Source organism: Mustela lutreola, chromosome 6, assembly GCF_030435805.1.
Source record: "Mustela lutreola isolate mMusLut2 chromosome 6, mMusLut2.pri, whole genome shotgun sequence".
In the NCBI taxonomy this organism is placed as follows: Eukaryota; Metazoa; Chordata; class Mammalia; order Carnivora; family Mustelidae; genus Mustela; species Mustela lutreola.
In genome coordinates, this window is record NC_081295.1 from 123,323,856 (window position 1) to 123,339,848 (window position 15,993).

General features: G+C 46.3%; 2 protein-coding genes and 2 non-coding genes across 6 annotated transcripts; 3 read left to right on the forward strand and 1 right to left on the reverse strand.

Annotated features, from left to right (window-relative positions):
- The first annotated feature begins 209 nt into the window (after positions 1-209).
- DDX39B (DExD-box helicase 39B) lies at positions 210-13,222 on the forward strand. 3 transcript variants are annotated; one of them, XM_059178946.1, is made up of 11 exons: positions 210-416; positions 1,773-1,985; positions 2,774-2,901; positions 3,184-3,276; positions 7,144-7,327; positions 8,419-8,537; positions 10,778-10,909; positions 12,047-12,156; positions 12,255-12,399; positions 12,541-12,688; positions 13,003-13,222. In XM_059178946.1, the coding sequence occupies exons 1-11, from the start codon at positions 398-400 to the stop codon at positions 13,017-13,019; spliced, it is 1,308 nt and encodes a 435-aa protein (XP_059034929.1). In that variant the 5' UTR covers positions 210-397; the 3' UTR covers positions 13,020-13,222. The 3 variants fall into 3 exon arrangements, with proteins under 3 accessions (XP_059034929.1, XP_059034927.1, XP_059034928.1); XM_059178944.1 differs by having other exon boundaries at positions 259-416; positions 1,641-1,985; XM_059178945.1 differs by having other exon boundaries at positions 266-416; positions 1,741-1,985.
- Positions 1,154-1,231, forward strand: LOC131834983 (small nucleolar RNA SNORD83). Its single transcript, XR_009355065.1, has one exon. It is a non-coding gene; the product is annotated as a small nucleolar RNA SNORD83 (small nucleolar RNA).
- On the forward strand, positions 7,378-7,454 carry LOC131834984 (small nucleolar RNA SNORD83). The gene has a single exon (XR_009355066.1). It is a non-coding gene; the product is annotated as a small nucleolar RNA SNORD83 (small nucleolar RNA).
- An 8-nt stretch (positions 13,223-13,230) lies between the features above and the next one.
- Positions 13,231-14,648, reverse strand: MCCD1 (mitochondrial coiled-coil domain 1). The gene is made up of 2 exons (XM_059178966.1): positions 14,430-14,648; positions 13,231-13,695 (listed from the first exon to the last, which is right to left on the reverse strand). Exons 1-2 carry the CDS (start codon positions 14,577-14,579, stop codon positions 13,510-13,512), a joined length of 336 nt encoding a protein of 111 aa, XP_059034949.1. The 5' UTR covers positions 14,580-14,648; the 3' UTR covers positions 13,231-13,509.
- Between the last annotated feature and the right edge of the window lie 1,345 nt (positions 14,649-15,993).

Consider the following 15,993-nt stretch of genomic DNA (forward strand, 5'->3'; position numbering starts at 1 on the left):
TCAGTCCGCGCCATCCTGTTCCACCGAGCGGGGCGCTCACGGAGAGGTGCCTAGAGAGAAGACCTGCCCGGCAAGAACCTAAGGGAAGAGGTGAGGGACGTGGAGTAGACGAGGATAAGAGAAAAAAGGTAACAGCGGGAGTTGCTAGTTTCCTTAATGTCTTTTGTTACTTGCAGTAGCGGAGGAATTAGAAGTGGCTAAAAAAAAGAAAAATCCATACAGGCAGTTTCTAAAGGCAACCCCACCGCACGCGGAAGGATTGACTCTGGAAAGATCGTCTTCCGGTCCCTTGCGCCTGCGCGCTTGCAGGCGAGAAGGCGGGAGGCTCGGGGATGAGGGAAGCCGAGAACCGGAAGTGAAGGCTGATTCCCTCTTTCATCGCTGTTGCCGCCGCCATATGCGCTCGCCTTGCTTAGGTAAGTTTTGGCCTTCAGTATCATCCGCCTCCATCTGAGTTTCTTTGCGGTCATCCTGTCCAATGGACTCCTGATACCCGTTCCACAGGTTATGGTCTGGTCCCTGGGGCCTAGCTGGGTCATTACTTCTATTGCTTGCATTCCTTTTCAGAGCTTTCAGTGTCGGGGGCGGGGGAGGAGGTAGGGATGCTAGGGGGCCCAATCCAAGATGGTGGCCCCAGCGCCATTGTGTTTCTTTTGCTCCCTGCTCCTTTGCTGCGCTCCTTGTGTATCGGAGCCCCTGGCGATGGTGAGAGGCGGCGCTAGGTGTTCTCTGGTCCCGGGCATTTGCGGAGGGCGGGGCTCTTTTCACCTTCTCTTCTCTCTGGGTCCACTTGATGGCCCAAGGTGGGAATAGGAGGAGAAGCCGGTTTCCGGGCCTTTTGGACTTTTCTCATCTGGACTTAGAACTTTTGTTTGGAACATGTTCCGCATGTTTATGCACGGTTTCATTGTTTGATTTTCGGAAGGGAGTCCACGAGAGAAGTAACGCAAGGGTGATGTGAGACCCCTTGCTACGGTTTCTGTTAAAGCTGGAGCAAGCGTCTCTCTCAAATAGTTCTTCCTTCTCATGTATGGAGAAGAGATGAATACTTTTCTGGCTGAGCCATTTCTCTTACACCCCCCATCCCCGTCAATCACACAGGGATTTCTTATGCACTAGAAGGAGGTTACTGAGGAGTGGGAGGTAGATGGCAGCCACATGATGTTTTTATTTTGAGAAATGAGCGCTTTCTGCAATGATGACCTTAATCTATCACCCTTGACTGATGGCTGCTTTGTTAGGGAGATTATAGGGAAAGCACAGAGTTTCTTTGAGGATCTTTAAGGACTTCTCCTTATCTTGTTCTCTCCATTCTCTATTCCCGTCTCATATTTTGCTTTTCATTTTCGGTTTTCTTCATTACTGTTACAGATCAGGAATTCATATGCTGGTTCTCGTCTTCCTACTTCCTGGTTTATGCTATTCTGATCCTTATTTTTTGGGGAATTTGTGTCTTAACTACATCACTTGGGGCCACTGTGTTATATTTGTTCTTGCTTTTATGTTTTGTGGTCCTTTTAGTTTTTTTTCCCAGGTAAAGGTGTCATAGTTTAGGGAAAGTGGGAAGAGTGTGGGGATGGGAAAGAGGTGGTGAAGTCTTTGTTTGTGACTAATAAGTCTTCCATCTGTTTTTTCCCTAGCTCTTCTATCATAAACTAGGTTTTTTTTTTTTTTTAAACTGTTGCTCAAGCCCCCACTTTCCTTCCTTGTTTTCACTTAACTCTGCGTGAACCCATCCAGAGACCCCTCCCCTTCTCCCCCTGCCGGCCCAGTTATGGCAGAGAATGATGTGGACAATGAGCTCTTGGACTATGAAGAAGATGAGGTGGAGACAGCAGCTGGGGGAGATGGGGCTGAGGCCCCTGCCAAGAAGGATGTGAAGGGCTCCTATGTCTCCATCCACAGCTCTGGCTTTCGTGACTTCCTGCTGAAGCCAGAGTTGCTCCGGGCCATTGTCGACTGTGGCTTTGAGCATCCATCAGAAGGTAAATTTTTTTTCCAGTATAGAGTCATTCGTTAGGCTCCCAAAGGATACAAGAAACAGGTGTGTTAAACAGTCCCTCAGGTGATACACACTTTAGGCTAGATCAGGAAATAAAGGGTAAACAATTATTTTAGCAGTAGCAAAGATTTGTATAGATTGTCTTTCCATATATGATACTTGAAAAGCAACTTAAGGGGTCTGCCATTTCTTCTTGTGACTGGTTTATTATTCTTGTTTACTTGTTTTTTTAAAAATTTTGTCATTTAGGTTTCTAATTTTGAAAGTCTAGAGAGGAGCTGGTTGGACCTTTAGTCCCTCTCTGTTGGGCCAGGCCAGCTCTGGTCTCTAGAAACCTTGATTGCTGATCTAAAGTGTGTGGCTTCTGGGTCAGCTACCAAGCCCTTCAGAGTTGCTGGGTTATGTGGCCGAAGGCGTGGCAAGCTGAGTAGGAGAAATAGCCTGGGGCAGGCACTCATGTCCTAGATTTTTACAGGTTAAGGATAGGGACAGAGTCAGGAGCACTAAAAGTGAGCTGTTGGTTGGTGCAAGACGGTTTTTAGCAGGATGGAGGAGGGGGCACTGGAGTTGGAGGCTAAAGCAAGAATGAACTAGGAAGGCCTGCTTTTTGGGATGAATTTGAGGGAGAAGAGAGGTAGAAAGAGTCTGGAAATTGATAACCATTTTAAGAAATTGAATGGTGAAAAATAGGGTTGGCGTGGTGAAAAAAAAGTGGTGGAGTTATCTGGAGACCGAAGTCTAATTTATTTATTTTTTCTCCCCTACTTGTAGTCCAGCATGAGTGCATCCCTCAGGCCATTCTGGGAATGGATGTCCTGTGCCAGGCCAAGTCAGGCATGGGGAAGACAGCGGTGTTTGTGCTGGCCACACTGCAGCAGCTGGAGCCAGTTACTGGACAGGTATACTTGGGGAGAGTGCTGTGGAGGACATTTTGGTTAGAAATATTTGAGAGGGGTGTTTTGTCTTAGCCCTGTGATGCATTCAGAATTTGTTGCTAAGATGATTTCTGTCACCTTTGATGTCCATAGGGGATATTACATGGTAATGATGGGGTTAGTAGTTTAGATCTCAGAACTGAAGTCATTTATGATCTGTCAGATGTGCTTTTGTGGTGGTTTGCTTCCCCAGAGGGCATAGTAAAGGGCTATATTGTTTGTCTCCATCTACTCACCTGGCCCCAGGTGTCTGTGCTCGTGATGTGTCACACTCGGGAGTTGGCTTTTCAGATCAGCAAGGAATATGAGCGCTTCTCTAAATACATGCCCAATGTCAAGGTAAGCCAGGGTAAAGAGACCTGGGAGGGTGAGGTGTGGGGCTTTGAAGGCATTGAAGACTTGTAGACTAGCAGTCTTCATGTCCACAGTTTGTTAAATTACTTTTATGTGAAAGTCATGTATAGGTAATAATAGTTGGTGGTTTTCTGCAGACTTTGGTGTGCAAGAGATTTACGTTATAGGGTTCACTTTTGAATACGCATTGTAATTTTAAGATGTTTGCTATGTTCTAATCTCGGAGAAGTTAGTTTGCTTTAGTTTTTAGCAAGAGAAGGCTGGAAGCGCCAAAATATCTCTAGTGTTGTGTGTGAATTTTGAGGATTCTTTAAAATGGCAGAAAATTGAAAGATGTTTGGGGGCCACAACAGAATAGAGTTGGGTTTTCCATATATAATCTGTTTTTTTTTTTAAAGATTTTATTTATTTATTTGACAGACAGAGATCACAAGTAGGCAGGTAGGCAGAGAGAGGAGGAAGCAGGCTCCCCGCTGAGCAGAGAGCCCAATTCGGGGCTTGATCCCAGGACCCTGGGATCATGACCTGAGCCAAAGACCGAGGCTTTAACCCACTGAGCCACCTAGGCACCCCTTCCATATATAATCTTGGTTTTCATAGTGTGGTTCCCAAGCCCCATAATTTGGATGAAAATGCAGATTATGTGGGTACCACCCCAGACCTACTGGGTATGAATATGCATTCTAACAAGATCTCCGAGTAATTAGAGTTTGAGAAGCACTGATGTGTATAACTTCCTACTGTCCACTAGGATGTGGTGAACAATGATTTTGTTGGGATTATTGGGATTTTCTCCTGTTAATCATTACTTCATGTGTTGAGTTCCTAGCCCTAACTTAAAAATAGTCCTTTTTTTTTTTTTTTTTAAGAGATTTAGTTTATTTATTTGAGAGAGCGAGCATGCAGGAGCCAGTGGTGGGCTGAGGGAGAGGCAGACTCCCCTCTGAGGAGGGAGCCCCACATAGGGCTCAATCCCAGGACCCCAGGATCATGACCTGAGTGGAGGTCAGATGCATAACTGATGGAGCTAAACTAGTCTTAAATAAAAAGTAGTAGTAAAAGCCAAAGTAGCAATAATACCTGTGTGGGCTAAACATGCTGGAGTAATGTAGAAGGCCTCGTAATAGAAGACTTGTGTTCTCCTATCTCTAATCTCACTTCACAGAAGGTAATTGTTAACGTTTTTTTTCCTTTTTCCCTAATGTTTCTGTGACACCAAGTATTAGTTGCTCTTCTCTCATTTTATCAAATTCCAGATGTTTTTGATTTTTTTCATGAAAGAGTAGTTGGTTTACGTTATTCTTTTGTTACATGAAAATTAATTTTAATTCCTTAAAGATAATTTAAATGCTGTATGTGTGTGTTACGCTTATTTCAGTTTTTACATTGTCTGATTGTTCTTCCACCAGGTGGTCTTGTTACTGGTTGATTCTAAAAAGTTGAAAACCAGAGAAGTTTCTATTGTTATGATTGTTTAAACATTTATTGTTGGGCTCATTAGTGAGCAAGGATTGCACTTCCTCCTCTATAGGTCTAGCTTACTAGCTTATGTGGCTTAAAAGAAATTTTTTTCTTTTTTAAAGATTTTACTTACTTATTTGATAGGCAGATCACAAGTAGGCAGAGAGGCAGGCAGAGAGAGAGGGGAGGAAGCAGGCTCCCTGCTGAGCAGAGCGCCTGATTCGGGACTTGATCCCAGGTGCCCTTAAAAGAATTTTTTAAAGTTTATCATTATTATTTTTTTTAGTAATCTGTACACCCAGGGTGGGGCTCAAACTCAAAACCCAGAGATCAAGAATTGGATGCTCTTCAACTTAGCCACCCGTGTGCCCCAAAAGAGAATATTGTTTGTGTTAAGACTGAATACAGGGGTGCCTGGGTGGCTCAGTGGGTTAAAGCCTCTGCCTTTGGCTCAGGTCATGATCCCAGGGTCCTGGGATCGAGCCCCACATCGGGCTCTGTGCTCAGCAGGGAGCCTGCTTCCCTCTCTCTCTCTGCCTGCCTCTCTGCCTACCTGTGATCTCTGTCTGTCAGATAAATTAAAAAAAAAAAAAAAGACTGAATACAAATTGTCATGACGTTTTCTTACTTTGTTTAAAATTGTGCTAAAGTAGGCGCCTGGGTGGATCAGTGGGTTTAAGCCTCTGCCTTTGGCTCAGGTCATGATCCCAGGGTACTGGGATCAAGCCCAGCATCAGGTGCTCTGCTCAGCAGGGAGCCTGCTTCCCCGCCCCCTCTCTCTGCCTGCCCCTCTGCCTACTTGTGATCTCTGCCTGTCTAATAAATAAATAAAATCTTTAAAAAATAAATTAAAAAATTGTGCTAAAGTGACTTGTTTGAGGTTGGGCTAGTTCTACAGAATAGGCTATGTGGGGTTTGTCTGGTACTCCCTTAATGGTGTTGTTTAAGTTCTTTTCTTTCTAATTTCCTTTAACTGAAACACATATTTGAAAGCTTAATTAATTGAAGTTAAACGTTTTTGGCAAGTTGTTTTGAGTTGATATGCTTTGTATATCCTGTTGCAAACTTGGTTGTCCTGTAATAAGTGATTTTAGTTTTTTTTTGTGACAGTCTCATCTTGTGATCAGTTTTTCTTTGAAACTAGAAAGCAGTTTCTGGTGTCATTTGATAGTGTACTAAGGCTCAGATCCACAATGTGGGGCTTGATCCCAGGACCCCAGAATCATGACCTGAGCCCAAGGCTTTAACCCACTGAGCCACCCAGGCACCCTCCCCTTATGTTTTTAATGTGGAATAATATGTTCATGTTGAATCAGTAATTTCATAAGGTTTATGCAAAATGGCATTTAAAAATCTGAGTTCAGGGGCGCCTGGGTGGCTCAGTGGGTTGGGCCGCTGCCTTCGGCTCAAGTCATGATCCCGGGGTCCTGGGATCGAGCCCCACATCGGGCTCTCTGCTCAGCAGGGAGCCTGCTTCCTCCTCTCTCTCTGCCTGCTTGTCATCTCTCTGTCAAATAAATAAATAAAATCTTAAAAAAAAAAAAAATCTGAGTTCAGAGGCTCCGGGGGTGTTCGGCCAGTTGAGCATCAGACTCTTGATCCTGGGTTGTGAGTTCACACCCTACATTGGGCTGTACACTGGGTATGGAGTCTACTTTAAATAGAAAGAAAAATATCTGAGTTTAGTTAGGAAAAAACTGGATATTCCATCATGGGTGTTTTGTGATACCTTGCTCTGGTAATTTCTTGTTACCCCCCCCCCCCTTTTTTTAATTTGTTTATAATTTACACCCAGTGTGGGGCTCAAACTCAACCCTAAGATCAAGAGTCAACATGCTTGGGGCGCCTGGGTGGCTCAGCGGGTTAAAGCCTCTGCCTTTGGCTCCGGTCATGATCCCAGGGTTCTGGGATCGAGCCCCGCATCGGGCTCTCTGCTCAGCGGTCAGCGGGAGCCTGCTTCCTCCTCTCTCTCTCTCTCTCTGTCTACTTGTGATCTCTGTCAAATAAATATATAAAACCTTTAAAAAAAAAAAGTCAACATTCTTTACCAGCCAGATGCCCTTGCTGTCCTCGTTCTTAGAATGAAGTCTGGCCACAGAATCAGGGGAAGGAAGATTATTAGATTAAGTCAGAAGAAAATGCTAGTCCTGACTGCTCTGATTAGCCACATAACTTTGGGCAAGTCACTTTTGTTTCTTAGCTTCAGTGTTTGGGCATCAAAATAAAATTTAAAATAAAATCTAAACAAAAATTTTAGATTGGGTGATGTTTAATATTCCTTGTTGCTTTGAAATGTTCTAAGAATTCATTTAGATTAAAAGGATGGGAACTGTGGGGAGATTGGACTCTTTCCTTGCTTGTGAGACACTGTTTTCTCCTGGGTTAACATAGGTCGCGGTGTTTTTTGGTGGTCTGTCTATCAAGAAGGATGAAGAGGTGCTGAAGAAGAACTGCCCGCATATTGTTGTGGGGACCCCTGGCCGCATCCTCGCCCTGGCTCGAAATAAGAGCCTCAATCTCAAACACATTAAACACTTTATCTTGGATGAATGTGATAAGATGCTTGAACAGCTCGGTGAGTGGCAACGGTGGGTGGGGCTAGTGATCTGGGAGTTGCCCTTCAGAGCCAGATGATGTTTATTTGCTACAGGAGCACTTCAGTGCCAGGACGACTCTTAATCTATCACCCATGACTGATGGCTCTGGTTCCCCTCTTGGTTTTTTTAGGCTTTTTAAGCAGCCTTGGTGGTCAAGGGGAAGTGTATTTTGTCCTTCCCTTCTGTGATGGAGGTTTCTTTTTCTTTGAGAGGAGTGACTGTTGATCTTAGACATTAGTCACACCACTGTTCTTTCCTTTTTAGCTTCTCATTGGGGATGTTTGGGGAGATAATAAACTGAAAGAGGAAAACTGTATACTTTCTCGCATCCCCTGCACAGCATATATCAGAATTTATAGCTGAATAGATCTTTAGACCCAAGATTAATGTGGAGAGTTTATGGGATTTTCTGTAATACAGTATGTCACAAGAAAGGCAAATCACCTGTAAGAACCCACATTTAATACACGAGACAGTGGGGATGGACATAGCCCCAGGGATAAGTCATTCCAGATATCTTTGGCTGTTACAGATGGTGACCCATAAAGTGGGCTTCAGATAGAGGGATCTCACTTGCCTGGCTGGATAGAAAGTACGATCCAGAGGAAACATGGAATGGACTCTGACAGCTAGAATGTAATTAGGTGTGCAGTATTTGTGAAAAGTTGGGCAAGGGGAGAAAGGGAGAAGGGCTTTGTAAAGCATTATTCAAGGGTTTTAGGCCTGTGAGCCTCTGCCGTGGGCTTCATCTCCATATCATAATTGTGAGATTCAGGGTTTCATTATCTTTTTGACTGGTTAAAACAACCATTAAAAAAAAAAACATTGCCTGGTTAAAACAAAGCTGGAATCTGGTCCCTAAGTCTTTATTTCAGATTCCACTGGGATATTGCAGTGGATGTGATTTTATGTGAATAGAGTGAATAGAGTACCTGAGACCAGTCTTTCTGTGAAATGAATCTTGCTTACCCTATTCCAGCAGTCTTCACCTCACTGGGGAGGCGGTCTCTGGTCTTTGTCTCTGACATAATGCTTTTTTCTCCTATGATTTTTTTCCTTTCTCTTGTAGACATGCGTCGGGATGTCCAGGAAATTTTTCGCATGACCCCCCATGAGAAGCAGGTCATGATGTTCAGTGCTACCTTGAGCAAAGAGATCCGTCCCGTCTGCCGCAAGTTCATGCAAGACGTAAATACCCTTCTACCTTCTCTCCCTCCACTCCCTGCCCACTGCCTCCTCCCCTTCCGCGCCCTCTTCCTCCAGACTCCCTTGTCCTTCAAGTGCCAAGAAGGGGGCACGTGCCCATCGGGGAGTGATGACTCCTTGAAGAGACACACAGAGGCAGAGACAGCTAGTGTTAGGGTCTGCGCGGGCGCCAGGGAAACTCCGGAAGACTTGGTCGGGTTAACTTGAGAGCGGGTAGTGTTCGACCTTTTTTTTTTTTTCCATCACAGCATTTTTGAACCTCTTTCTTTTTGGGGGAGGGCAGAATTTTTTGCCCTACCACCCACCCATCGTCTCCTACATAGTCCTTTACAGCCACGCACCCTCAAAGTGGCATCGAGCCGACAGTTGGAGCCTTCTGCTTCCCAAAACTCATAACCTCCCGGTGGCAGGAGAGCAAGAGAGGGACAGACAGATTGCAGGGCATGTACAGAAGAAGAGCAAACAACACCAATGAATCCGCTCCCTCCCCACCTCCAGGGGTGGGGGCCTTTGGCACCTCAGTCCCCGATCCCTTACTCCTTCCCGTCCACACCTCCTCGCACCCATCCGGAGTCTCGGTTGATGTGAGCCAGCAGCAGAGAAGCACCGTGGAGCGGCGGGGGAAATGCAGACGGCACCCAGCGGTGGATGGCGGCAGCGGAGGCCGCGGGGAAAGCTGACCAGGAAGCTGAGGACCAAACCAGCCTCTTTTTCCGTTCCCGGTTTTTTTCCTGAATCCAAGGCGTGCCGTGCTCCCTGTTTCCCCCCATATGTGTTGGGGGGAGGGGTGTCCTGAAAGGGGGGGTAGATTTTTTTTTTCTTTTTTAAAACAATTTTTTAATGCTCAGAGGAGAGGGATATGGGAAAGGTAAAGTGAGGAGCTCCACTTGGATGTGACCCAGGTGGGTGTCAGGGTTTGGGGCTAGATGGGGCCTGTTGTATACACAGTGCAGTGTATTCTTTCCCTATCCCGTACTGCTCCTTCCCATGGGGTGTTAACTGTCTTTAGCTATACTTGGGGCTAGGATTAGATTTGAAGGAGGCCATGGAACTCTTTGAAAAGCCTGCCTGTACTAGCCTGCTTTCTGGGATTGGGCTTCTGGTTTTCTCCTGTGCCACACTTCCTTTCCTGAAATCTTGGACCCTGGGTGTTCATGTTAATTATGTCCCCAGGTTAGTGAAGAGTGCTAGGAAGCTTGGACTCAGGAGTTGAGTCTTGTGTCAATTTATATTTTTTTTATGTTGCCTTCCTCCCCTTCAAGGGTTTTGTGTGTGTGTGTGTGTGCGCGTGTGTGTGCGTGCGTGTATGCGCGCAGATGAGTATGTGTCTGCTGCTCTGAATTGGTTTCTTAACACCATTTAATGGTACCATCCCTGTAATACTCTAGTTGGTTTGACTCTTAGTTCAGAGACCAGTGCCATCTAAATTATTCCCTTGTAGTCTGAGGGCAAGTTGTTACTCAACTTGAGTAACCTTTGCTTTTCTTTCATGGCATTTTTGAGACCGTCCATTGTAGCATTCTGATCTGAAGATACCCATCCTCCTGATGTGGATCTGATTTTCTTAGTTTTGTTTTTTTAAAGATTTATTTGAGAGAAAGCACAGGCAGGTGGGAGGGGCAGAGGGGGAGGGAGAAACAGACTCCCCATTGAGGAGGGAGCGTAATGAGGGGCTTGATCCAAGGACTCTCAGCTCATGACCTGAGTTGAAGGTAGATGCTTAATCCACTGAGCCACGCAGGCGCCTCCTCATTCTCTTAGTTAAGAGAATGCTCTAATGAAGCAATCCTTGTCTTCCCCTGTATTTTTACAACCATCTCTGAGTTAACTCTGACCCACCAGTACCCAGGCGTTTAGACCACATTCTCCCTTTGGGGATCATCTCCCATTTTCTTTACTCTGGCACCTCCCTTTGAGGTAATGGCATCTTGCCAGTGGGTGGTCCCACTGCTCCTTTTCCTTTCTGGAAAGTTCCCTTCCCATGCCTGGTTGAGGTTGGGCAGTCTTAAAACTCATGTCTGATAGGAAGGAAATTAGAGCTAATGTGGAAGAGACCACATTAAAAGGGGTATTTTGGGGGGTATGGTGGGATTTTCAGTTTTCTCTTCTCCCCATCCCCCCATGGGGTGTATTGGAGATCAAGTTCCTCCACCCCCCCAGGTTTAACCCCCCCACTCTGCCCTCCTCCCGTTCCCCACCCCTACTCCCCCCTCCCCCCCCAGCCAATGGAGATCTTCGTGGATGATGAGACGAAGCTGACGCTGCATGGGTTGCAGCAGTACTACGTGAAACTGAAGGACAACGAGAAGAACCGGAAGCTCTTTGACCTTCTCGATGTCCTTGAGTTCAATCAGGTCAGTTGTTCAAGGTCCAGTAGGAGGATGAGCATGTCTCCAACTGTAGCAGAAACCTGGTTAAGTATCCATTTATTGAAGATGTGCCGTAATGTGAGCGAGAAATTGGCTTTAAATGCAATTCTTCTAAGAGAGAATTTTTTTTTTAAAGATTTTACTTACTCATTTGACAGAGATCACAAGTAGGCAGAGAGGCAGGAGGGGAAGGTGGAGCAGGCTCTCTGCTGAGCAGAGAACCCGATGTGGGGCTTGATCCCAGGACCCTGAGATCATCACCTGAGCCCAAGGCAGAGGCTAACCCACTGAGCCACCCAGGTGCCCCTTAAATGAGAATTTAAACAAGGTGAGAGCTGCTTTTCTGTTACATCGCTGTCACAGCCAGGTGTTTTATAACGAAAAAGCTCAATAAAGAAAGTTCCTAGAAAATTCTTTTTTTTTTTTTTTTTTTTAAAAGATTTTATTTATTTATTTGACAGAGAGAAATCACAAGTAGGCAGAGAAGCAGGCAGAGAGAGAGAGAGAAGGAAGCAGGCTCCCTGCTGAGCAGAGAGCCCGATGCGGGACTCGATCCCAGGACCCTGAGATCATGACCTGAGCCGAAGGCAGAGGCTTAACCACTGAGCCACCCAGGCACCCCCTCTAGAAAATTCTTGAGGGGATTTCATAAGCTTGTAAAAATTCCAAAACATTTTGGGTTTGTTAGGTTTTTAAATTTGTTTCTTCTCATGCTATTTACTGAGAAGAAAGGCCCCACTTAACCTGTTTTGTGGATTTATTAGCACCAAAAACTTACTGAAATTAAGTAGATTGCTTAGATTTGTTTCTAATGAGTAGGAAATACTGGTCATGATCTTTCCAGACTTCAGTTTTATTTTTTATCACTTTCTCATTTTTACCATTAGCTACATTCTACCTGGTGGTTTTGGTTACTACTCTCTGTACCTTGTCTGCAGCATGTCTGCTCAGGAAAAATCAGAGCTGAGTAAGAAAGGCTTAAGTTAACATTTAGAACAGAGGAGGAATATGTGATGGGGATTAGGAGGAATTTCTTTAGAAGAGTGGAGTTACTGAAAACTCTTCTTGTACATAATCTCTCACGAATCCCACATGGACACACATCCCCTGTCACACACCCAGGTGGTGATCTTTGTGAAGTCTGTGCAGCGTTGCATTGCCCTGGCCCAGCTCCTAGTGGAGCAGAACTTCCCAGCCATTGCCATCCACCGAGGGATGCCCCAGGAGGAGAGGTGAGTCAGAGATGGAAAGATGTTTTGTGTCTTTGGGAAGGAAAAGAGACCATTGAGAGAAGGGACTCAACATTTTTCTAATTTCCTTTCTCACAAAGGCTTTCTCGGTATCAGCAGTTTAAAGATTTTCAACGACGAATTCTTGTGGCTACCAACCTATTTGGCCGAGGCATGGATATTGAGCGGGTGAACATTGCCTTCAATTATGACATGCCTGAGGATTCTGACACCTACCTGCATAGGGTAAGCTCCACTCCCATGTGGGCATCCCAGTGTCCCATCTTGCTCCCTGAATTTTTTCTTCATACCTAATTGTCTCACCCCTCCTTTTGCAAATCTTCTTACTTGGGAGTCGTCCCAGTGCTACCCTCTGTCTCCTTCCAGGTGGCCCGAGCAGGTCGGTTTGGCACTAAGGGCTTGGCCATCACGTTTGTGTCAGATGAAAATGATGCCAAGATCCTCAATGATGTGCAGGATCGATTTGAAGTCAATATTAGTGAGCTGCCCGATGAGATAGACATTTCCTCTTACAGTGAGTATGGGTCTCATGGAACTGGCTCCTTAACTCTTGAGAGTCTCCTTTTTCCCTGGTGTGTCTGAAATCTCATTAGGTACCTAAAGTCTCTGGTGTATAATGGGCACTTGGCAAGTTCATGTCCCCCTGATCTTGATGCCCCTGTTGGGATGTTTAGTTGACCTGTAGGTCTCTTTCTCTTGACAGACTATGTATCTTTCCTCACTCCCATCCTATCCTCTGCACCCACAAACTATAGACCTCTGCATGCATGGGGGCGGGTCACTGTCTTTTCCATGTCTTGTTCTAATAGTGCCATGTTTTCTCTGCAGTTGAACAGACGCGGTAGAGGACTCACCCACCTGTTTGGAATGTGACAGTCTGTCCCTGTTTAGGAGATGACAGCGGGCATGGGGTGAAGGAGACACTACTGCCACCTACCCCTGATAACCCCCACCCCCACCCCATGGCTTCCCCCTTTTGCATCACCACCACTCCTAAACCCCTATTTCCTGAATTGTCTGAACTTTTTTTTAACAAAACTAAAAAACACATGCGTCTGTGGTGTCTGTAAGTGTTCCATCCCTTTATTGGATTTGGGGTGAGGTTGGACCATGGTTCAGTGTATATTCCTATAAGGACTGTGTGCCCTGCTGTGGGGCCCAGGTCAGATGACAAGGGGTCAGAGGGGAGGGTGATGTGACTAAGAATGCAGAGGCCATGGCTCCTTGCTACTTCCCAATTGTTCCCCTTTGTGGAGGTGTCTTCCATTTTTCTTAGTGGCTTGGGAGGGGCTGGGATGTTTCTGACCCAAGGTAAAGTGGGAACTGGTGGGAAGCTTAGGCGTCTCCTAGGCTCTCTCGGTGTCTCCTCATCTGTTCCTTCAGCTTCTGGATCTTGAGCACCAGGGCCTGAGCTTCCCAGGCCCCTTCTTGCCCGTCCAGTAGGGCCTGGTACAGCTCCAGCTGCTGCTCCAGCAATTCCTCCGCTTGAGCCAGCTCAGCTGTGGGGCGGGGTCGGGGACCCTGAGTTGGCGGGGCAGAGGGGAGGAAGCATCAGCCAGGGCACAGGGCTGAGGTTTGGGGTGGTCTGCCTCACCTTTGAGCCCTATTAGATTTTTTTTTAAAGATTATTTATTTATTTATTTATTTATGTATTTATATATTTATTTAACAGAGATCACAAGTAGGCAGAGAGACAGGGGAGGGGAAGCAGAGAGCCCTGCTGAGCAGAGAGCCCGATACGAGATTCGATCCCAGGACTCTGGGTTCATGACCTGAGCTGAAGGCAGAGGTTTAACCTGATGAGCCACCCAGGTGCCCTGAACCCTATTAGATTAACATGGTCATCAGTGAAGCCAAGGAAGCTTCTGTTTTAGGCATAAGCCTGGGGGTGAGGGCAGTTTGCTGCTCAGGGGTCATAAATGGGTTCCGTGTCCATGTACAAGGAAGGATACAGAGGAGAGGACTGGCTGTCCCTACCCCCAACTAAGAAATAATTAACTGTTAGGGGAAATTCCTCTTCAAGGACTTCATGGACTCTACAAGAAGGGAGGGCTATGGCAAAGGGAACCCTGAGGTCTAGAGGGGTTGAGGGTGGGGAGGGTGCTGGGGATCTGGAAGTTGGAACTAGGCCAAGAGCTCTGGGGGTGGGGGTGGTATCTACTTGGAGCAGGCCCCTGACACAAGATGAAAGGGAATCCTCCCCCCTACCATCTGCCCCCACACCTGCTGCCACATACCCTTGGGGATGACCTTACCTTCCCACTGCATGTGGAGCTGGTTTGCTCTTCTGTGCTTGCCTTGGGGCTCTGGGAGCAGTACCTCCAGGAGCCCTGGGGGGCCAGGGGCCAGGAAGGCAGGAGGAGGCGACGGCAGCAACATGAGAGCCAGGGCAGAGGGAGTACCATGGCCGGTGTAGCAGGGAGCTGTCTGAACTGCTTGCCACCAGGAACTGGCTCCTTCCCTCTAGGCCTTGGCCTCGCTTCAGTGACTGGCCCTGCCCAGTGCCCTGCCTCTACCTTTACCTCCCTCCCAACCTGGCCCCAGACAATCTTCCTGATGTGAAAAATGTCCTGCTTGTTGAGGCAGAACTTGGCTTTATTTATTTATTTTTAAAATGTTATTTATTGGAGGGAGAGCACAAGCAGTGGGGAGAGGGATTCTCTCCACTGAGCAGGAAGCAGGGCATGGAGCTCCTTCCCAGGATCCTGGAATCAAATCATGACCTGAGCTGAAGGCCAATGCTTAACCAACAGAGGCACCCAGGTGCCCAAGGCAGAACTTGGCTTTAGAACACTGGTGCCCTTACTACTGAGTCTTAGTGTCTGCTTTTTTCCGCACTATGTCTTTAATCATTTAAGTTCTGCAAGGTACAAGTTACATTGCTGGTGTGCAGGAAATTGGCTCAGGAGGGTTACCTTCAGGGTAAAGGTCCGCTGCTGATTGGTGGAAAAGTCCAGAGGATTCATTCCCTGGCCCACCTGACTTGAAAGCTCATAGCCATTGACCTGGCTCAAGTATTGATTACACCTTTATTTCCATTTTTTCCTTCTTGCTGGCCCAGAATGACATTCCTTCTTGTCTGCATTGCATGTTGTAGGGGGGTTTAGACACTTAATTGACTGAGCCACCCAGGTGCTGTGACTTCACTTTAAATCTGTAGTAGAACAAAAGCTCTGTTCACACACCATGCATGTGTGATGTGAGCCTTGTGTACTGGTGTTGGCCTTCTTGCAGTATATCCTGAAATGTCCTATGGCTGGAGGGCACTGCTACATCCCTATGGACAGAAGTGGCTCAGAAGGGAGTGGATGGTCCCAATTTTGATCATCTGGGAAAAAACTAGACCCTCAGAGAAAAGTTATCTCAGAAAATAAAATGACCGGAGAGTGGACAGTTGCTAACCAGCTCACTATCTTTGTGATATCACGCTGAATTTGGAGGGAAGATGACCTCTCCCATAGCATGGGGATCCAAGAACCAGGGAGGGTGATCTTCCTGGAGGTCAGTGGCTCTCGAACTTAGAGGTGGGGTTGCTGAAGTACCTTTAGATGAGGCCAAACACCCCCACATTCCCCATAACTGACGTGTTCTTACTTTTCAATGGAAAAAGAACCAAGAACTTCAGTAGGATTTTGGGGGAAGAGCAGCTTCCTCATGTTTCTTAGTGACAGGGTATGCATGATTCATATTTGACTTGCAACATATGCATGGCTTAAAGTCTTAATTATTGGAACATAAGAGGCCCAAACTAATGTTATGGCTAATGGGAAGCTATCCAGTATAAGGTTAAACAGACCACAAGCAACTAATATTGAAGCT